Source organism: Panthera tigris, chromosome C2, assembly GCF_018350195.1.
Source record: "Panthera tigris isolate Pti1 chromosome C2, P.tigris_Pti1_mat1.1, whole genome shotgun sequence".
NCBI lineage: Eukaryota > Metazoa > Chordata > Mammalia > Carnivora > Felidae > Panthera > Panthera tigris.
The window spans coordinates 74,367,127-74,385,309 of NC_056668.1; the positions used below are offsets into that span (position 1 = coordinate 74,367,127).

General features: G+C 43.9%; 1 protein-coding gene across 4 annotated transcripts in view; it reads left to right on the forward strand.

Annotated features, from left to right (window-relative positions):
* Window positions 1–7,563, forward strand: part of ATP13A4 (ATPase 13A4) — a 149,135-nt gene extending 141,572 nt beyond the window's left edge. For all 4 annotated transcript variants that reach the window (XM_042957027.1, XM_042957024.1, XM_042957026.1 and 1 more), the window contains 2 exons: window positions 1,053–1,133; window positions 6,287–7,563. In XM_042957027.1, coding sequence (XP_042812961.1) covers window positions 1,053–1,133; window positions 6,287–6,499 — 294 coding nt within the window. In that variant the 3' untranslated portion in view covers window positions 6,500–7,563. The remainder of the gene's footprint in view (window positions 1–1,052; window positions 1,134–6,286) is intronic.
* The last annotated feature ends 10,620 nt before the right edge of the window (window positions 7,564–18,183 follow it).

Consider the following 18,183-nt stretch of genomic DNA (forward strand, 5'->3'; position numbering starts at 1 on the left):
TGGAGCACCTGCTACTTACTCTCCTGGCAGGAGACCCTCATGGGGCATGCCCATGGCTGCCCCGACCACACACGGTTCCGCACCACGATCTTTCATGTTACAGTTTATTTTGGTAATTGTCCCACGACAGTACATAGAGCTTCCTCATTCCTCTCTTTATGTTAATATATTGTTTCAATATACATATATGTACCATAATTTATACGCAGCCCCCGTTGATAGACATTTAGGTTGCTTCCAATGTTTTGCTATTCCAAACAAAGCTGCAATAAAATAACTTTATACATATACCATTTCAGGCATGTACAAGTCTGTCTCTAGGATAAACTCCCAGAAATGGTTTTCCACTTTTAATTTTAATGGCATTGCCCTCCATAGAGTTGTACCAGTTTATAATCCCCCCAGTGTAGAAGGCAGTATATGAGACAGTGCCGGGTACAGCAGTGTGCACTTGGTTTCATTTCATCCATCCATCCACTCATTTATCTAGCCAGACATCCATTCCCATCCAGCTCCACTTGCCCCACTGGTGAGTACCCTTGTCATGGCACCATCTGTGCAGCCGTGCACACAGCCCTGAGGGTAAAGCCGTGGCTCGGGGCTGCAAAGCAGGGCTCAGCTGAGGGGAGATGTGGCACCAGAGAGACAAGGGCAACACTGCCCCTGTCACATTCGACTTGTGTACGATCAGAGCCTCCTGGGAATAGAGCCACATTCCTGTATTCCCTCATAAAAGCGAGCAACGCAAGCAAACAAAAACACTTTTATCAAATTTGTCAAATTTTGATCGAATTGATTTGGGGAAATTGAGAAATTACAGGGGCACCAAAAAATAAAAAGGAGAAGAAAGAAAGATAAAAGAATAAAAGCAGCAATCATAGTTTCCGTTATTATGTGTGTGCCTCTAATATGCACACATGTAATGTCTACAGGTAAGCATGTCTATTACACATGTGATTTATAACCTATGAAAATGTACACTGTGAACATGTGAACAGCTTTCTGACATTTATTTGTCTTCAAACTAACAGTGATTCTCCATCTCCCACCAGCTTCTCTGTACTCCTCTTCTGTGGAGGGTTTACATCACAATTATGCTCAGCTCCAACTTCATTGTGTCCCTTGTGGTGGAGGTAAGTGCCCTCCGGCTTCTGATCACTGTGGGTAGGGATGGACGGGGCATTCTTTGGGAGTCTGAAAAAAGGAACAGCCTTAGAGGATAAGAGTCAGCAGTCCAAGAGGCTCCCTGCCCTGGTGACATGAGCAATGGTGCTTTCCTCTAGTGAGCTCCAAACAAGGTGTTAATTTTCTCATCGACATGGTGGACCTGGAGAGAATGGGATTATGATGTCTAAGGACCTGTTCGTTTCTAAAATCCACAAGTAGAGAACTGACTCAATTCGTTTTTTTGAAATTACGTATGATTCACATACTACAAAATTCGCCTTCTTAAAAAGTGTGCAGCTCACTGAGTTGTGCAACCATCACCACTAATTCCAGAACATTCTCATCACCCCAGAAGAAATCCTGTACCCATTAGCAGTCGTTCCTCATTCCCCCTTCCCCCTTCTTCACCCCTTGGCAACCACTAATTTACTTTCGGTCTCCACGCATTTACCTATCAGGACATTTCACATAAAGGGAATCATAGAATACGTGGCCTTTTATGTCTGGATTCTTTCACTTAACAACGTCTATTTCTTTTACTTTACACATGGGAAATAAGATTCATAGTGAGCTTTTCTTAGATTTGATTCTTCATCTCCCATTTACTCCATTTCCTCAGTGAAATGAGTTTGTGGTCTCCTTTCTTTGGCTATGTGGTTCACTCTCCTCCTTCAGCGCTGTTATTTAGACCAAATCTTCATTCTTCAAAGCCTCCTGGAGAACAGGGGTCACCGTTAGAAAAGACATCTATGTCAAAGGGGAGGTGAGCATCAGATTCCATCTGTCCCCAGTCTGGGTGGCAATGTTTCCAGTGGCAAACACAGCCTTATGCCAGTGAGGGGAGAATCCCTGGAACCTGACTTCTCTGCAGCACCTTCCTTAACAGGCAGGGTAAAAACCACACAGGAGACAGTGGCAGAAAAGAACATAGAATTAAGGTACTAGAGCCTCTCTCTGTGTGCATATCCAGGACTTCTCAAACTTGAGTGGGCATCAGAGTCACCTGGAGGGTTTATTAAAACCCAGGTTGCCCAGCCCTTCCCCTAGCATTTCCGATTCAAAGGTCTAGAATAGGCACAAGTGTTTGTCAGGTGATTCTGATACTGCTGGTGGAGGGACCACACTGTGAAGTACCGTGCTAACCCATATGGTCTCCAAAGCCACCAAATTAATAAGAGAGGGTCGCATGAGTGTCCTCATACCCAGCTGCAGAAGGATGAACCTTGCCCTTTAAAGGATAATCTTATGTTCGTACCTTGTCCCTGTCAGTGATCACATTATTTCCTCTGCCTGGTATAGCTTCCCCCAATATCTCCTTATGGGAATGCTATTCCATCCTCTATGGCACAGCAGTAGTAGTATCGTCTTCATGAATCTTTCCCAAAGCCTGGATGGGTGAGTCAAGTAACAGTGGTTTAAACAGTCAAGATATTTATTGTCTCACTTAACCGGAAGATTCGAGGTAAGTGGCCATAGAGTTGGTTCAGCAACTCAGTGGTGTCATTGGGGATCATCAATCTTTCTCTCTTCTGCCTCCCCATCTTTAGATACGGGCCTTTCATATTTGCGTGTATTGCTTATGGTGTCCAGATAGCTTCCGCATAGCTGAGCATTACCTGTGTTTTGATGCAGGAAAAAAAAATGGAAGGAGAGGCACCAGCAAGCTTTTCTTCCCTTAAGTATGAACCTTTTATAAGGAAACAAAGTCATTTTCTAGAGCCACCCTTCAGACTTCCTCTTATGCCTCATTGGTCAGAACTGTGTCTTATTGTCATCCTGAGGAGAAAAGGATTCTGGGAAAGTGGATCTATGCCAAACATTAGACAGATTTGCTGACATTGTGTGTGAGTTTTTTCCTCTTAGGTGGGCAGGAAAAAGTTGGGAGGATTGTGCTATAGGTAATCGAGCAACAAAGTCTCCCATAATCCTCTAGCAGGAAGCCATTCGAATGTCACCATGTTTGCAGATAAAAGAAAGCATAAGCCGGAAGTAGTTCACCTGGGTTGGAATCCTTTCTTGCCGCCTGACTCTGGGCAGCACTTGCAACTCCACTTCTCTATGTCTCCGTTTTCTCATCTGAAACGCCGTGATAATAAGGGTACCTAACCTTACAGGGTTACTGTGAGCATGAAAGGTGAACACAGAAAAGCATGTAGTAAATGTTTGATAAATATAAACTATTATCATTATGTTATCTCTTGTGATACTTAGCATTTCTTAGTTTGTATCTATCAGTCATGCAGGCTTTCATTTGTTCATTCACTCCACAAACATTTGTTGACCCTGTGCCATGACCTAGGGTGCAATTCGAGGCAAATCCTGATGATGGAGGGATGCTGCTCACAGTCTACAGCAAGTGTGTAGATTGTGTAAACGGCACTGACAAGAACTCATCTCAGTATCTACAGTGTCTAAAACCCTGCTTTATTCTAATAGAAGCTGGGTAAAGCTTTGTTCAATTATTAAATGTTAAGAAGTGACGCTGCTTGCCTCCAGCAGATGGAGAGGATAATTTGACACTCATGAAAGATTAAGTTTCTCCTTTGTTTCTCGAGTCCACTGAGAAATGGAGACCGGCGTAGATGTTCAGTGGGGGTTCCCAGCAGCTTTCACACTGAGAAATGATGCTGTGGGGTCCTAGCTCTCACCCCCAGGCTCCTGCATGGCAGTCTTCACTTATTCGAAGTTACCTTCTGCTGTCAGTAGGCATTCAGGAACAAACCAAAGCCATTTGAGTCTGTGGTTGAAGGAAGTTGTAATGGAGAATTACAGACACTAAGATTTCATGCCCTATGAGGTGAGCAGAGTAGGTAAAGACCGCAGGCTATCACGGATGCAGCAAGATGTTTTCCTCACATAGCTCTAGGTATATCTGACAGGAGATACTAAAGATTGGTGGCCAGCTGGTGACAAAGATGGTCCAGAGAGGTTTCAAGGGACAGGCATGGGGGATGGCTGGCCTCCTGTTGCACAGTTCTAAATATTTCCTGGTCTGCTGAGAGGACTAAGACTATCCCTAATTTTAGAGCAGTCTTGATTGGGATCTTATCCTCACCTTGCTTTCTCATGATCTAACCTCCAACTGAAAGGCATAGGAGCTAATCTGGATAGTTTTAATCCTTCTCGTTTTTATTACTTATGTGTTTGTGTATATATGTGTGTGTATGTATGTATGTATGTATGTGTGAATTATTTTAGTAGCCAATCTGAAGAGCTTGTGTGGTGAAGTTTTTGTTTGTTTGTTTTATGTTTTTTGTTTTGTTTTGTTTTGTTTTACAAATCATATTTCTTCAAGGGTTTCCTTTTGTTTCTAGTTCTACATTTAATTTATAATGTAGAGTGACAGAACAGGTTACTTCTCGGTCCTTCAGTTTCCCAATCCAGACAAGCAAGGTGAGACAGGCCATTATACTTCTAGAATTGTGATAACACTCAAGGCATGTCTTATAGCACTAAAGTCTCTCTGTGTGTGTCTGTATGTGTGTTTGATTTTGTTTCATTTTGTTTGTTTTTTTGTTTAAAACCTGATAAGATATCCTAGAGGTAAGTTAGACTTTAAAGACCAGTAATTGGATACCTATGATCCTGCCCTATTCCAGCTCGATGGAGAACTACCGTTCTCTTTTTAATTAAGAAGGATGAAACAAAAAACAAAAAAACAACTTGCTGTGGGAAAGTAATAATTTGTGGGGCTGAGTACAAAATGAAAAAGTAGAATAACAAGTCTGGCTAGGTGAGCCCTGAAGTTTACAAGATGCTCTTGAGATGGCTGGGTGGGTCTTTAACAGCCTGCTAACACATGATCCATTTTTTGAGACAGAAAGATTCAGACTAGCTGTTCTCTATTATTTCCATTGGCAATGGGACTCTAATATCAAAGATGGGTGGAATTTAGGAAAGCTACTACCCTGGCAAAGGTCCTTGTGGAATCCCATAGAATTGATTCTTCCAGTCTAGCAAAGATACCACTGATAGACACCAAATGAGTTCTCATTCTGTGGGACAGCAGGCTTCTCATATTTTTTGTTTTTCTCAAGATAACTTCTAAGATGGTTAACTTTTATGACTTACGATAAAAATGAAAAAATAACACAATAACCTCTTATACACTCTGTATTATGTTATAACTTGAGGTCTGTTTGAGGCTCAGTCTAACTCATGAAATAAAATGGCAGTCCAAAATGTTTCCAAAGAGACATATCTTCTGTAATCTGCATTGTAGTGAAATACTTGTAGATGAAAGAGGCCACAGTGAATAGGGCCACAGTACATAGCTTATTGTCTTATTTATTTATTAAATTTTTTTTGATGTTTATTTATTTTTGAAGGAGGGGAGACAGAGCATGAGGGAGGAGGGGTAGAGAGAGACAGAGACACAGAATCTGAAGCGAGCTCCAGGCTTCGAGCTGTCAGCACAGAGCTCGAACCCATAAACCACGAGATCATGACCTGAGCCAAAGTAGGAGGCTTAACTGACTAAGCCACCCAGATGCCCCCATAGCTATTTGTTAAGTAAATAATTCATAAAGGTGGTAAAGGGAGGCATCTATACCATGCCCTGCCCTACACTGTAAGGAGAGTTACACAAAGAAGGAATTATTTCTAATCACTGAAGCTCAGATAAGGTAACTGATTTGTCCATAGATGTCAGAGCTGGAACTTGAATCCAGATCTCTCCAGGTGTAAGACTGTGGCCCACATTCCAATTTATTGACCTGTATTCGGGACTATGCAGTCATATGGCAGGGCACACCAAAGCCACATCTTTCTATAGGGTTATTCCATTGGGTGTGGTAGGGAGTGGACTGCAGAATTTGAATGATTTTAAATTTAATTTATATATGAGATTCAAAAGGAATTTCACCCTCGAGGCAGACTACTTCAAGCTGTTTCCAGATTCTTAAAACTGGGAAATCTCTATTTTCCCAGAAGAGCTCCTTGAGTGGAAAAGCTTGAGAGGCTGAGACCTATCTCATGAAACCACATTGGATTTGTTCTTACAGGCCTCAAGTTTTTTGTCAAGCTGGATCTAAGCAGCTAATGTGGTAGCTCCTCTGTAGGGTCTATGGAGGACCATAGCCAACCTCTGGTTGTAAAGAATAACTCTCTTATTTTGCAGGAGGCCATTATTGAAAACCGAGCCCTGTGGACAACATTCAAAAGGTGTTTTGGCTATCAATCAAAAAGCCAGTATCGGATATGGCAGAGGGCCTTGGCAGATGATCCCAGCTGGCCCCCGCTAAACCAAACGTCCTACTCTGACATGCCAGAGTGTGGCAGCAGGGTGTCTTACAGCAATCCGGTGTTTGAGAGCAATGAGGAACAACTCTGAAGCCAAAGTGATCTCTTAGGTGATAAAGCATAGAAACGATGACAAAAGGGACCAGTTTCAGTAATTTTCAAACAATGGGACTCTTACAAAATCAGCTGGAGTTTTTGGAATAAAAAAACCTATCCAATCACGGTTGCAAATTCAAGTTTACCTGATAAAATACTTTCTACAGAGAACACTGCCCCCAGAAGAGTGCCTTCCTCTTGATTCTGAAAGTATTGATGGTGTTGGTGAATCAAGAGTGAGCTAACGATGGCAATCAGCCCAGAGACTGGGAGGCTAAAGGACAAGGAGAATATATACTCTCTTTTCTTAGGTAACATTTTTTAAATGAATTGAAAGTAGCACTATGTGTAGCCATAGAATTGTAACATGTGAAGGATCACCTTTGAATTCTTATTTTATTGATGGAAAAACAAGTGCATGAGAGCCATTATACCAGTCTTCACTGTCTGGTTTCCTTTCCTGCATAGTACTTTCAGAGTTGAGACATTTTCTTCTGCTTCTGGCCTTCCCCTACATATTTGGAAGGGTGGGCTAAGCTCATGCTTCAGTAACAAACAAGTCCCTTGTCTCAGTGGCTTAACACACAAGAGCTTCTTTCGTGGTCCAGGTGACTCTGTAGACTAGCTCTCCTCAGTGGTGACTGCTTCAATCTGTCGGCTCCACCGGCTGAAAACAAGTACTCCACGTTCACTATGACGGGAAAGGAAGAGACTGGAGAAGGCACAAAGGCTTTTCACTGCCTCACCCAAAAAGTGGAACGCCTCTCTTCCACTACTCACATCTCATTAATCAAGGGTTTGGCAAAGGAGCTGGGAAGTACAGTCTCCTGTGTTTAGGGCTGGTTTCATGGGCACATGACCTGTGCAGTCACCTGGGGCCCCATGCTTAGAAGGGCCCCACATTTGGTTTAATGCTTTGCTGCTGCCATCTCGAAATTCTTAATTTTTGATGCTCTTTGATACATGCTACTTTAGTTTCTCTCCCAGGAACCCGAGCTGGACCAACTACATAATTTGTGGGGCTGAGTACAAAATGGAAATTATTTTTGAGAAAAATTAGTCTTGTACCACAACATTATATGTTATCAATTGATGTAAGTGCTTATGCAATCTACACATTTCTTAAATTTGAAAAGGCTTCAATTTTCAGGAAACAGAAATTGCCCTTATTTTATCACTATTACAATTTTGTTATCTCGGATTCATTTAGCATAGAAAACATCCAGATTTCTGTTAGCTCAGCAGACAACTATGAGTTTTAGGAAAACATCCACAGATAGTATTTTAAAGCAAAAGCAAAATTTTCATTACAAACCTCAAATCCTAGGTGAAGGTTCTGGACGGGGGAGTGTCCCAAGCTGGCTTTTCTCCTTATCAATAGCCTCTGCAAGCATTCCCTTCCCTGGCTGAATTCCGGAGCATGGCTGGAGGCTCTGTGGCTGCAGATAATTCTGGAAACACAGTGTTTCTCAGCCATGAAAGTATCTTGTTGCTTCTGGTTTTAAAATAGGGTGTGAAGAATCATGTAAATAGGCTGCAGAATCATTGTCTTCCTTGGTACAGAAAGAAATGTTTCCTTTTACAAAGTTAGCCACAGCAGAGATATGGTAGCTCTGAATGTCTTTTTCTAAAACTCGTAGTTTTCTCATTTTTCAACATGGCAGGCTGGAGATGGTCTACAACCTAGTCCTGGGCGAGGGCATTCCCACCTAAAAGATCCCCTTACCAGGTGCTGTCACCTCTCTTGTCTCATTTGCATTGCATGATTCACTCAGACTCAGGCAAGGAAGGGCTTATCCACTTTTACACGTGAGGAAACTGAGATTCAGAGTAAGGAGAGCAGACCCAGGCCTCAGACACAGATCTCCTGAGCAAACCTTCTGTTGTTTCCAAATACCTCCTAATTACAAAGCTCCAGCAGGGCTGGGTGTTTGGGGTGATCTCACAGTAAAACAAAGAATAGGTTTCTTATTCGCCAGGTGGAAGGAAGCAACCTTTTGCTAATACCAGGGCCTAATGTTCAAATGAATGCCAGGCATCCTGCCAAGCTCGGGCTAGAGGCAGGTTAAAAACAAAACAAAACTAAAACCTATGAGTGTCTGTCTGTCTTTCTGAGACTCTGAGTTGCTCTTACCTTGGTCCTAAGTTCCATCCTCAGTGATTCAACAAGACCGGCAGGAAAACAGAGAGGGAAGACTCCATTTCCTCACCAGCCAAACAACCCTAAAATCTTTGTCAAAAGAGACTTATTCTGAAGACTGTACTTGAAGTTAACTGTAACTGAGAGGTAGTGAGAAAATGCTTTACTTGAAAAAATGGGGTTGGGGGGTATTGTCAAGGGATGTGAGAGTTGTTTTCAAATACTTGAAGGGTTCCTGTGGGAGAGAAGGCTCCCACCTGTGCCTGGTGGCACGCTCAGTGTGTAAAGGGCACAGTGGGAATGGCTTCAGGCTGACACGAAGACCACTGCCCCAACAGCTCAAAAAGCAGTGGAAGCTGGTGACCCATGAGGTGTGTGCCCCATGACATTGGCAGTACAAGGGGATATTCAGAGACCAATTAGAGGTGGAAGTCAACTATCCGATGGAATTCAATTACCTACCAGATCCTTTTCAGACTTGATATGCACATGTCTCAATCTTATGCTGTGATGTGAACCATTTACTGTCACTGCCCACATAGAATATCAGGCTGCCTATTGTGGGGAGACGGGCTGGGGAGGACAGATTTATAGCCCTGTGAGGTCCCACAGTCAAATGGGCTTGACTGCTCTGTACCTTGGAAGGTGGCTTTGGTTGGGGATAAGATTCTAGAAAACAGGTACCCACTGATGGGTCCTGACCACCAAACTGACAGCTGGGACATACTTCTGATGTGTGTGTTTTCATAGAAAGAGCTGCTTGAAAAAAATCAGTAAAGAAAATGTGGGAGAATGTGCCAAACCTGAGGTCAGAGTACCTGCGCCTGATACGCTTGTCTGACCAGGACTTGGAGGAGAAAAGAACACAGTCATCTGATCCACATCATTTAAAAGGTCCCTTGTATGTTCGCTCCAAGGTACGCAGCTCTGACCCACAGAGAAGAACTCTGGCTCTGGGTTCTTCTCACGAAACATGTAATGATCTGCGAATGGAAATATGTCTGTGCCATCTGCACCCTCTGAGCTCATAGAAGGGTGCGTGTGCACACTTGCAGATGCAATGACTAGAAAAGCAAGTATTTATTCAGAGTCCTGTATTTAGTTTATGCTGTAATAAGTCATTCTGTGCAAAAGAGGCAAGCATAATCTGTAATTCTGGTGTTATAAAATCAACCTTTTTCCCTTTCTGCAGTGGGGTATTTCACTGTGGCTAATACTCAGGAATGTGGAATCAAAAGCACATCTTTACAAAGTTTTAGACATTTCCTAATGCTGTAGACACCATTATTCCCCGCTTGGTAACAGGGCACTACCGTCTACAAAAACTTTTGCACTCATTCTCTTGTTTAAGCCTCATGACAATCTAAAGAGGAAGGCAGGGCAAGAATTACTATCCTCCTTCTTTTGATGAGGTACCAGACCCTCCAAAAGTCTCAGTAACTTGTACAAGGGCATGTAGGAGCTGGAGCCGTGTTCAGACGCAGGACTTCTGCCAATGAGTTCTCTGCTCTGTCACTCTCCCATGTTTCTCCTGGATGAAATGTTTGTAGCATTGAAGAATAAGAAGGCAATCAAGGCAAGGTAACCATCCAGTGGACTGCCGTGACAAGTGTAATTGCTTCCAGAAAGAGATTTTAGTTCTCATAGAAGTTCTCTTGAATTTGATCATCAGTCACAGAAAGGTCAACTCCCATCGCTGAGGAGTAAAATCCAATAACCAGAGCCCTACAGCCTATTTTGTGGGAGCAGATATAGCTCTGGTTTGTGATTTCGGTCTCCAGAAGCAGAAACCTATATCTTTGCTTGAATTTTGCTCGGCCTCCACTTTGTCCAGCATTTTCGAGTCATATGGACTCTGTCTTGGCTTTAGGCTAACCTCCCTCATGCCAATTGGTAGCTCATTATTGCCAGCACTCGGTAATTCACTCACTCCAGGCATACAGGGACTTTCCCAACTCAATACCTTTGCTCATGCTGCTTTCTTTTTGGGGGCATCGATAATTCTTACTCTCATCCCCACATGCCCAAATCCCACTCATTCTCAAGACCCAGTTAGAATGCCACCTGGTCTGCAAGCCAGAAGGGAGATCTCTTCTGTCTACACACTGCTCGCACTCCTCAAATGTCTCCTTTGTGTGGCAGGCACCTCTTTTGATCATGCATTATGGTCCTGTGCCATTTTGAATTCCTCCAACTCCCACCCAACTCCACTTTAACTAGAGTGCACATTCTCTGAGGGTAGGGACCAAGCCTGATACTTCTCATCTGCCCACTCGGCACCCAGCACAGGGCAGTGGTTGGGGCTCGGCAAGCAGCTGTGGCATGATTGAATAAAAAATATAATCACTAGGACATTTTGTTGATTTATTTTTCCTCCTTTGTCTGTGAACATCTGCTTTCCATGCAGTACAAAGAAGCTGAACTAAAACAATAGGACTATGAATAAAAACACAAAGTGCAAAGTATAGTGATTCCAACATGGAAGCTTCATCAGTCCAGCTGCCCATTTACATGGCAGAGTGCGGAGGTATGCTGTGGAGTTAGATGGGTTAGGCATGTGTTGCAAAGACATTCTCAATGTGTAGGGGACCCAAGGAGTGAATGTGTGTGCAGGGACAAAAGCTCTCTCAGGGATATGCTCAACCCAAGGGGAGGGAAAACTGGGGCAGGGCACTTTGTTTAAAAACCAAGGGACAAGGTTTTGGAGGACAAGGGAAGTTTGAGTACGACTGGGTGTGTATTCTCTCTGTTCTCTGGTTTCACCCTAACTTTCAGAACTTTTGCAAGGACTTGGGAAGCTGTGATGGAGAGAGAGGGAGGGCAGTGAGGGAGAGACAGAAAGAGAGGAAGAGCTAAACCGTCCTGTGTTCTGTGTGTCACAGTGCAATAAAAGGCGGGTGGAGAGAATCCTGACAGTGTCGTGGCTGTGGGAGCACAGATGCATGTTGCTAATGGTGATCGTATCATGCACAGACACATAGGTAACAAGTAACATGGACAGTCTGAACATGTCTCCAAATGGCTAAAGGAGATAGAAAGTGCCTGAAGGGGATGGAGAATGGACAAGTGACACAGAGTGGCCATGCAGTCACAGAAGTCTGGGGACCCTGGCAACCAATCTCAGGGTCAGACAAGGCCCACAGAAGCCTCGGGCAGGAGCAGAGATCATCTCAGAGTGGTGACCTGTGGTACCTAGAGCCAAGCCCGGTGGCAGGAGGGGAGAGCATGCTGTGAGTAGGAGCCCTACAAGCAGCATCACTTGCAGAGGGCTTCTGTGGAAATTCTCAGTGACTCAGGAGGGACTTCAGAGTGGTAGGCCATCTGGGATCCAGGTTGTTCCAAGTTTATGTTAAGCAGAAAACATAACTTATAAAGATAGGAAAGATTCCTCCCCCCTAGGTGAATGCCTATTTAGTGGAAGTCCATACAGGAACATGTAGGAGGGATACTCTGAGAAAGCTCCACAGAGCCCTAGCCACTCTGTCCCTGGCCTGCATACGGACAGAACAAAGCACAAGAGGAGGTGACTGCACAACTGGCTGGATCCTGTGGTCTGAAAGCTGAGCCAATTCTGTCCTCACCTAACCCGAGGCTAGCCTTGAGAATTTGGTGAACTTGATAGTCTTAAGAATCAAGCCACCATCCATGACTAATTGGAAACCGGTTTGATTTGAGGCTAATTTTGTAGGTCTGGATCCTCCCTAATGGATCCCAGAAACTGATTTGGTCTGGATGCCAAGAGTGGTAGTTGGGAAAGGCCAAATCTTTGTGTATCCACCCACAGCTCTGCCTAGCACAGTGGGGAAAGTTCACAAGTGTCCCAGAGAAGAGTGGGGTGGCTCCAGGCAGCAGGAGTCTGGGCGTGCACCTGGGGCTGGGGTGAGGGCAGAGCTGGCTTTGTTGACACAGCAGTCTTGCCAGCTGAAGTCATTGGCTCTTATTCAGAGCCCCATGTACTCGGATAGAGTACCACACAGTACTCGGATAGAGAAAACCAACCTCAAATTTCCTTTTGGGCAATGGCATATGTCAGTTAAGAGTACGAGCTTAGGCATCACACCCTTCTGAACTCTAATCCAGACTTTCCTGATTTGCGACTTGAGCAAATTAGTCACTGTGTCTACATCTTGACTATTGGCACGTGAATATTATTTACGCCCTTCTTCATAACTGCAGATGTCAAAGAAAATTAAATGTGGCAATAGTTTCTTTTCCTTCATCTCTAAAACTTTAAGGAGGGTCCTTAAGTCTTGGCCTGGCACATAGTATAGCTCTTCAATGTGTTGTGTGAATCAGTAAAGGAGGATAAGAGAATATGCATAAATGAAGAAGGAACGAACTAACGAACACACAATTCTAGGACTTGAGTGTAATTCTAGTTTAATTAAAACGTAATTATCCATAATTGACTAATTATTTAAAATTATTCTTTTTTATGTAGTCTGCTGATTCTTATTTATTTATTTATTTGTTGTTATTTTTTAGGTGTCTATTTATTTTTGAGAGGGAGAGAGAGAACACGAGCAGGGGAGGGGCAGAGAGAAAGAGAGAGGGAGAGAGAGAATCCCAAGCCAGGTCCACACTGTCAGTACAGAGCCAACTCCAGGGCTGGATCCCATGAGATCATGATCTGAACTAAAGGTGCTTGACCTAAGAAGCTGAGCTACCCAGGTGCCCCTGATTGTTATGTAAAATGAGGTAGAGAATGACCTACTTCCAGCCTTGGTTTATAGAATCAGTAACTTGCAATTCAAAAGAGTCAACTTTATTTTTAGACCTCGTTTTGTGTCCTTGTCATCCTAGCATATGACTATGGTGAAGGCTTTTTACAGTTGGTCCTTCAAGTCTACTGGATCTTGAAATGAGATGCAAAGACCTGCGCAAGGAAGTCCAAGTTGGGGCATATTTATAGGTAGTGTTTAGTTGGCCTCTTGGCCGTCCCATTATGTGTTAGCTCACTCTATCCAGGAAATAATTCACAGCAATTTATAGGCTTCCTGTGGAACCTGGTCCCCAAACTCGAGCCGTCGTGAAAATCCCCAAGTTGCTTATTAGGAATAAAGTCCTGGGCCCAACCTCACGCATACTCAGTCGGAATCTCTGAGATGAGTCCAGAGGAGTTGTATCTTTAGCAAGCTCTCCAGGTGATTCTGATGATGAATCAGGTGTTGGAACTGGGATCCTAAAAGAATAACTTAGATTGTCCCTAAATGTGCTATCTTGCCCTTGTCCCCATAGAGATACATCTACAATTTTTTCCTGCCAACCCAGCAGTGGGGAGAGAACTTTTTTTTTTTTTTTGGTGTAATTCCTTTGGAAATACTGTGTTTATCACCCTGCATTCTCTACTCCATGTTATAAAAGACTCTGGTGGGAAGAAACCCCACTGACAGACTTCTCTCCCTTGAGATGAGTCCAGTTATCCCTGCTCTTTGTTAAAACTCTAAGTCCTCTGTTCTTTTCTTTTTTAAATTTTTTTAATGTTTATTTATTTTTGACAGAGAGAGACACACACACACACACACAGCATGAGTGGGGGAGGGGCAGAGAGAGAGGGAGACACAGACTCCGAAGCAGGCTCCAGGCTCTGAGCTGTCAGCACAGAGTCCGACGTGGGGCTCGAACTCACAGACTGCGAGATCGTGACCCGAGCAGAAATCGGACATTCAGCCGACTGAGCCACCCAGGTGCCCTTGATTTTTTTCATTTTTTAATGTTTGTTTATCTTTGAGAGAGAGAGAGAGAGAAAGAGAGAGCAGGAGTGGGGGAGGGACAGAGAGAGAGGGAGACACAGAATCTGAAGCAGGCTCCAGGCTCCAAGCTGTCAGCACAGAGCCTGACTCAGGGCTTGAATCCACGAACTGGGAGATGATGACCTGAGCTGAAGTGGGATGCTTTATCGACTGAGCTACCCAGGCTCCCCCATTCCCTATGTTTGTAATCGTCTGGCCTCATCCAGGCTGTTTTCTTCCCAGGGAAACCTCCTGGATTGACAAATATAATCGAAACCCTGATCTTTGAGCGGAGACAACATCAATTTCAGAAATGCTATTGCCCTTCTGTTCAGCATCCATCACTGGTCTCAGTGGTCATCAGCATTGTCAGTAGCAATGAGGGAGGCAGGAGTGGGGGTTTAGTGTTCACCATGGTAGTGATCTGACAGCACCGGGGCATTTTTGGCCACTAGTCAGGTTCCAGTTGGTGACTTACCTGACAAATACAGTTAACACTTGACAATCATTCTCACTGGCATTTACTGTGCTCAGCTGACAAGCCATGCAACTGGCAGTCGGTGTAGATTTGTTCTTGTGACCAGTCATCAGGAAAGCCCTCCCAAATATCAAATTACACAGACATTCTGTTCTTATGCAGCTACTAAATACACAGAGTACCCTGGGCAATGTGGCATAAGTTTTGGCAAGTTTAAGGTCCTTGACAATAGTCAATCCATTTCCAGCAGCATAAAATAAGTTACGACTTCTCTTGGAAAGTTTTTAAAACCTTAGGCAGAAAAAATGGTAAAACTAAACTCAGGCGTTTTATGGAAAATTTTACAGCAGGGAGAGAAGAAATTGGAGGCCTTGAGGTGAGGTTGCTGGGTAAAAGCCAGGTGAGGGCATGAGAAGGTGAAATCTGCTTATATAGCCGGTGGTTTCCTTCCCCCCAATAGAAATGGGTTGATGGTACCTACGTAGATTCAGGGGATACAAATACCAGGAAGCCTTAGTTCTTTCCTGAAGTTGGGTTCCCAGAAACAGACACCGGGACAGGGATTTATGTGCAAATATTTTATTAAGGAACTGTTCCAGGAGAAACTGGTAAAGTAGTGGAAGAAGAGACAAGTAAGAATGTGATTTTTGGCAAAGTGTTAACCTCAACCTGATGCTGCCAGGGAGCTTGGGAGTGCACACTTCACCTCAGTGTCCTAACTCTTGGCGAGGGAGAAAAGGCTCAGACTCAGCCTTCATCATTGGCTCAGGACTGCTTGGGGAGAGTGGGGGTGGGGAGTAAATTCCAGGCACTTTGGGGTCTTTGCTGGGACAGGCAAAAGGGCTCAAAGGCAATCCTCTGCAGAGAATGGCCAATGCAGGTCATTAGAAGAACATGCAAACACCTGTTGAGGCTTCAAAGGCATCCACAGGGATTTAACCAGACCACAGATAGTATCTGCTCTAGTTCTGTTTTCCACTCTGCCAATGACCATCCTAAAGGAAAAACTCTGTACACATCTGCCCAATCTGAAACATGGAATATTGTAAAGCAGATTCTCTAGGCAGGGACAGAGTGATTTATTCATTTACACATTATTTATTGAGCACCTACCATATCTGCCACTCCCTGAACTTAATGCTGGGATTTGAAGAACGGTCCTTTCCCTTGAATGTGGTAAGAGTTTTGTTACTGACTTATGTATAAAATGCTATGGGAATGGACCCCAGAGCAAAGTTGGTGAACCCACGGGCCACGAGGGCTACCAAACCTGGACGTATAAACCATTAGGAAAATATAATCGACTCCATAACAGATTAAGTCAATTAATACTTATTCAATGACTGAAGATACAATACTTTTAAAATCACAGCATAAGCAAGTGCATGAGAAAGAATAACTTTCAATGCTCCACACCAAATTACGGTATCTGCAATGCATCTGAAGCTAATTTTTTAAACTCTTTTTAATGTTTATTTATTATTGACAGAGAGAGAGAGAGACAGAGCATGAGTGGGGGAGGGGAAGAGAGAGAGGGAGACAGAGAATTCGAAGCAGGCTCCAGGCTCCGAGCTGTCAGCACAGAGCCTGACGTGGGGCTCGAACTCACAGAGTGTGAGATCATGACCTGAGCCAAAGTCGCACGCTCAACCGACTGAGCCACCTAGGTGCCCCAACTAATTTTATAATCAAAACCAAGAAGATCCTAAGGTTTGATGCAGGCTCTCATACTTGACCCCCATGAGGGCCATGGAAGAGCTGGCCCAGCTACCTAACTTGTGTCTCTGTCCCCTACAGAGGGCAGCTGAATGGGCAGCCAGGCTTGGAACAAGAGCAGAAATGAGAACCTCATGAATCAGGAGTCAGTTGTAAGTGGGGGAGGTGGAATACCTTTTCCCCCTTGCTTCACATTCTCTAATCAGAAATCCTTGAGCTGCCTTGTTTTCTACTATAAGTTCAGATATTCTAACAATCAGTGACTTTCAAACATAACTTCTGGCAACAGATTCTGAATCATCCAGTTTCTACAGGAGGAAGACACCTCAAAGGATCTAGCTGAGCAGTGAATGGTTAACATATCAATGACTAGTTGGAACTGAGCTTGTGGATGAAAGATGAGCTTGTCAAAGCCCTTTTGTGACATGGGTCACAAGAGCAGCTGGAGGAAAGCAGAAAATACAGATTTAGATTCTGGAACTTGACTCCAGTAGTCTGAGCTCAAGGGCAGGGTTTGAGGCTCATTCAGCTCTAGATTCTCATTTTAGGGCCTAGAACAGTGCATTGCATACGGCAGCTTTTCACCTGTGTGGGCAGAATGGAATGGAGCTGAACAGGTCGGTGAGTCATTGTACACCTCTAAGGGATGCTTTTTTGCCAACCGCATAAAATCTAATTCCTTAGCTCGATCAGATTTCCATCCACTGGCTTCAACTTGGTTATCTAGTTTTTTTCTTCCAAGGCTCTTCAAAAAGAATAAAGCAAGGTACATGTTGTGAGCTGAAATATTTTTGTATAGTAAGTGCAAATTTTAGTTGATACTTGAAATATAGTGCTGACTTTGAATAATATCTTTAAAATTTAAGTTTTGTGGGTTTTTTTAAGGTTATTTATTTTGAGAGAGAGAGAGAGAAGAAGAGAATGAGTGGGAAGGGGCAGAGAGAGAGGGAAAAAAAAGAGAATCCCAGTCTGCAGGCTGTCAGCACAGAGCCTGATGTAGGGATTGAACTCATGAACCAAGAGACCATGACCTGAGCCAAAACCAAGAGTTGAACAGTTAACCAAATTGTGTTCTGAGTCAGGGACTGTGGGAGGAAATGATACTCTCTTAGTTCTATACTTCCTCTGGCTTTACTCTGAACAGTAAGTCCTTGTAAGGTCTAAGACTAGGCCTCTGAGGGGAATCATTTCTTCAGGACTGTGTGTGAGGTGAGCCTTTCCCTCCCTTTCCTTTTGCATTTCCTCATCCTGCTCCTCCCTCCCCTCCTGTCTCTGGAAGCCTTACCTTATGGCATATGGTGGTGACAACTTCTTGTCATTAGTAAGGAGATTGCCTTCGGGGTTCACGGGATGAACTGTGTTTTGCTTCCAGCCACAGGGGATCAAGAATCTGCTGCCTTCAGATAGAAAGGATCCGAGAGTCCTAACGTCCCAATGTCCCAACGTAAGTTATCACCTCCTGAGCACTATGGCTGTGCAGCCTGGAGGAAGTCATTCCTACTAATGCTGATGTGGCTTCTCGCACCAGAGATCCTTTCACCCTTGCCCCACTTCCCTGCTACACACATAAACGTAACTGGCGACTCTTCCACACGTGGGCCTGCAAGGGGCTG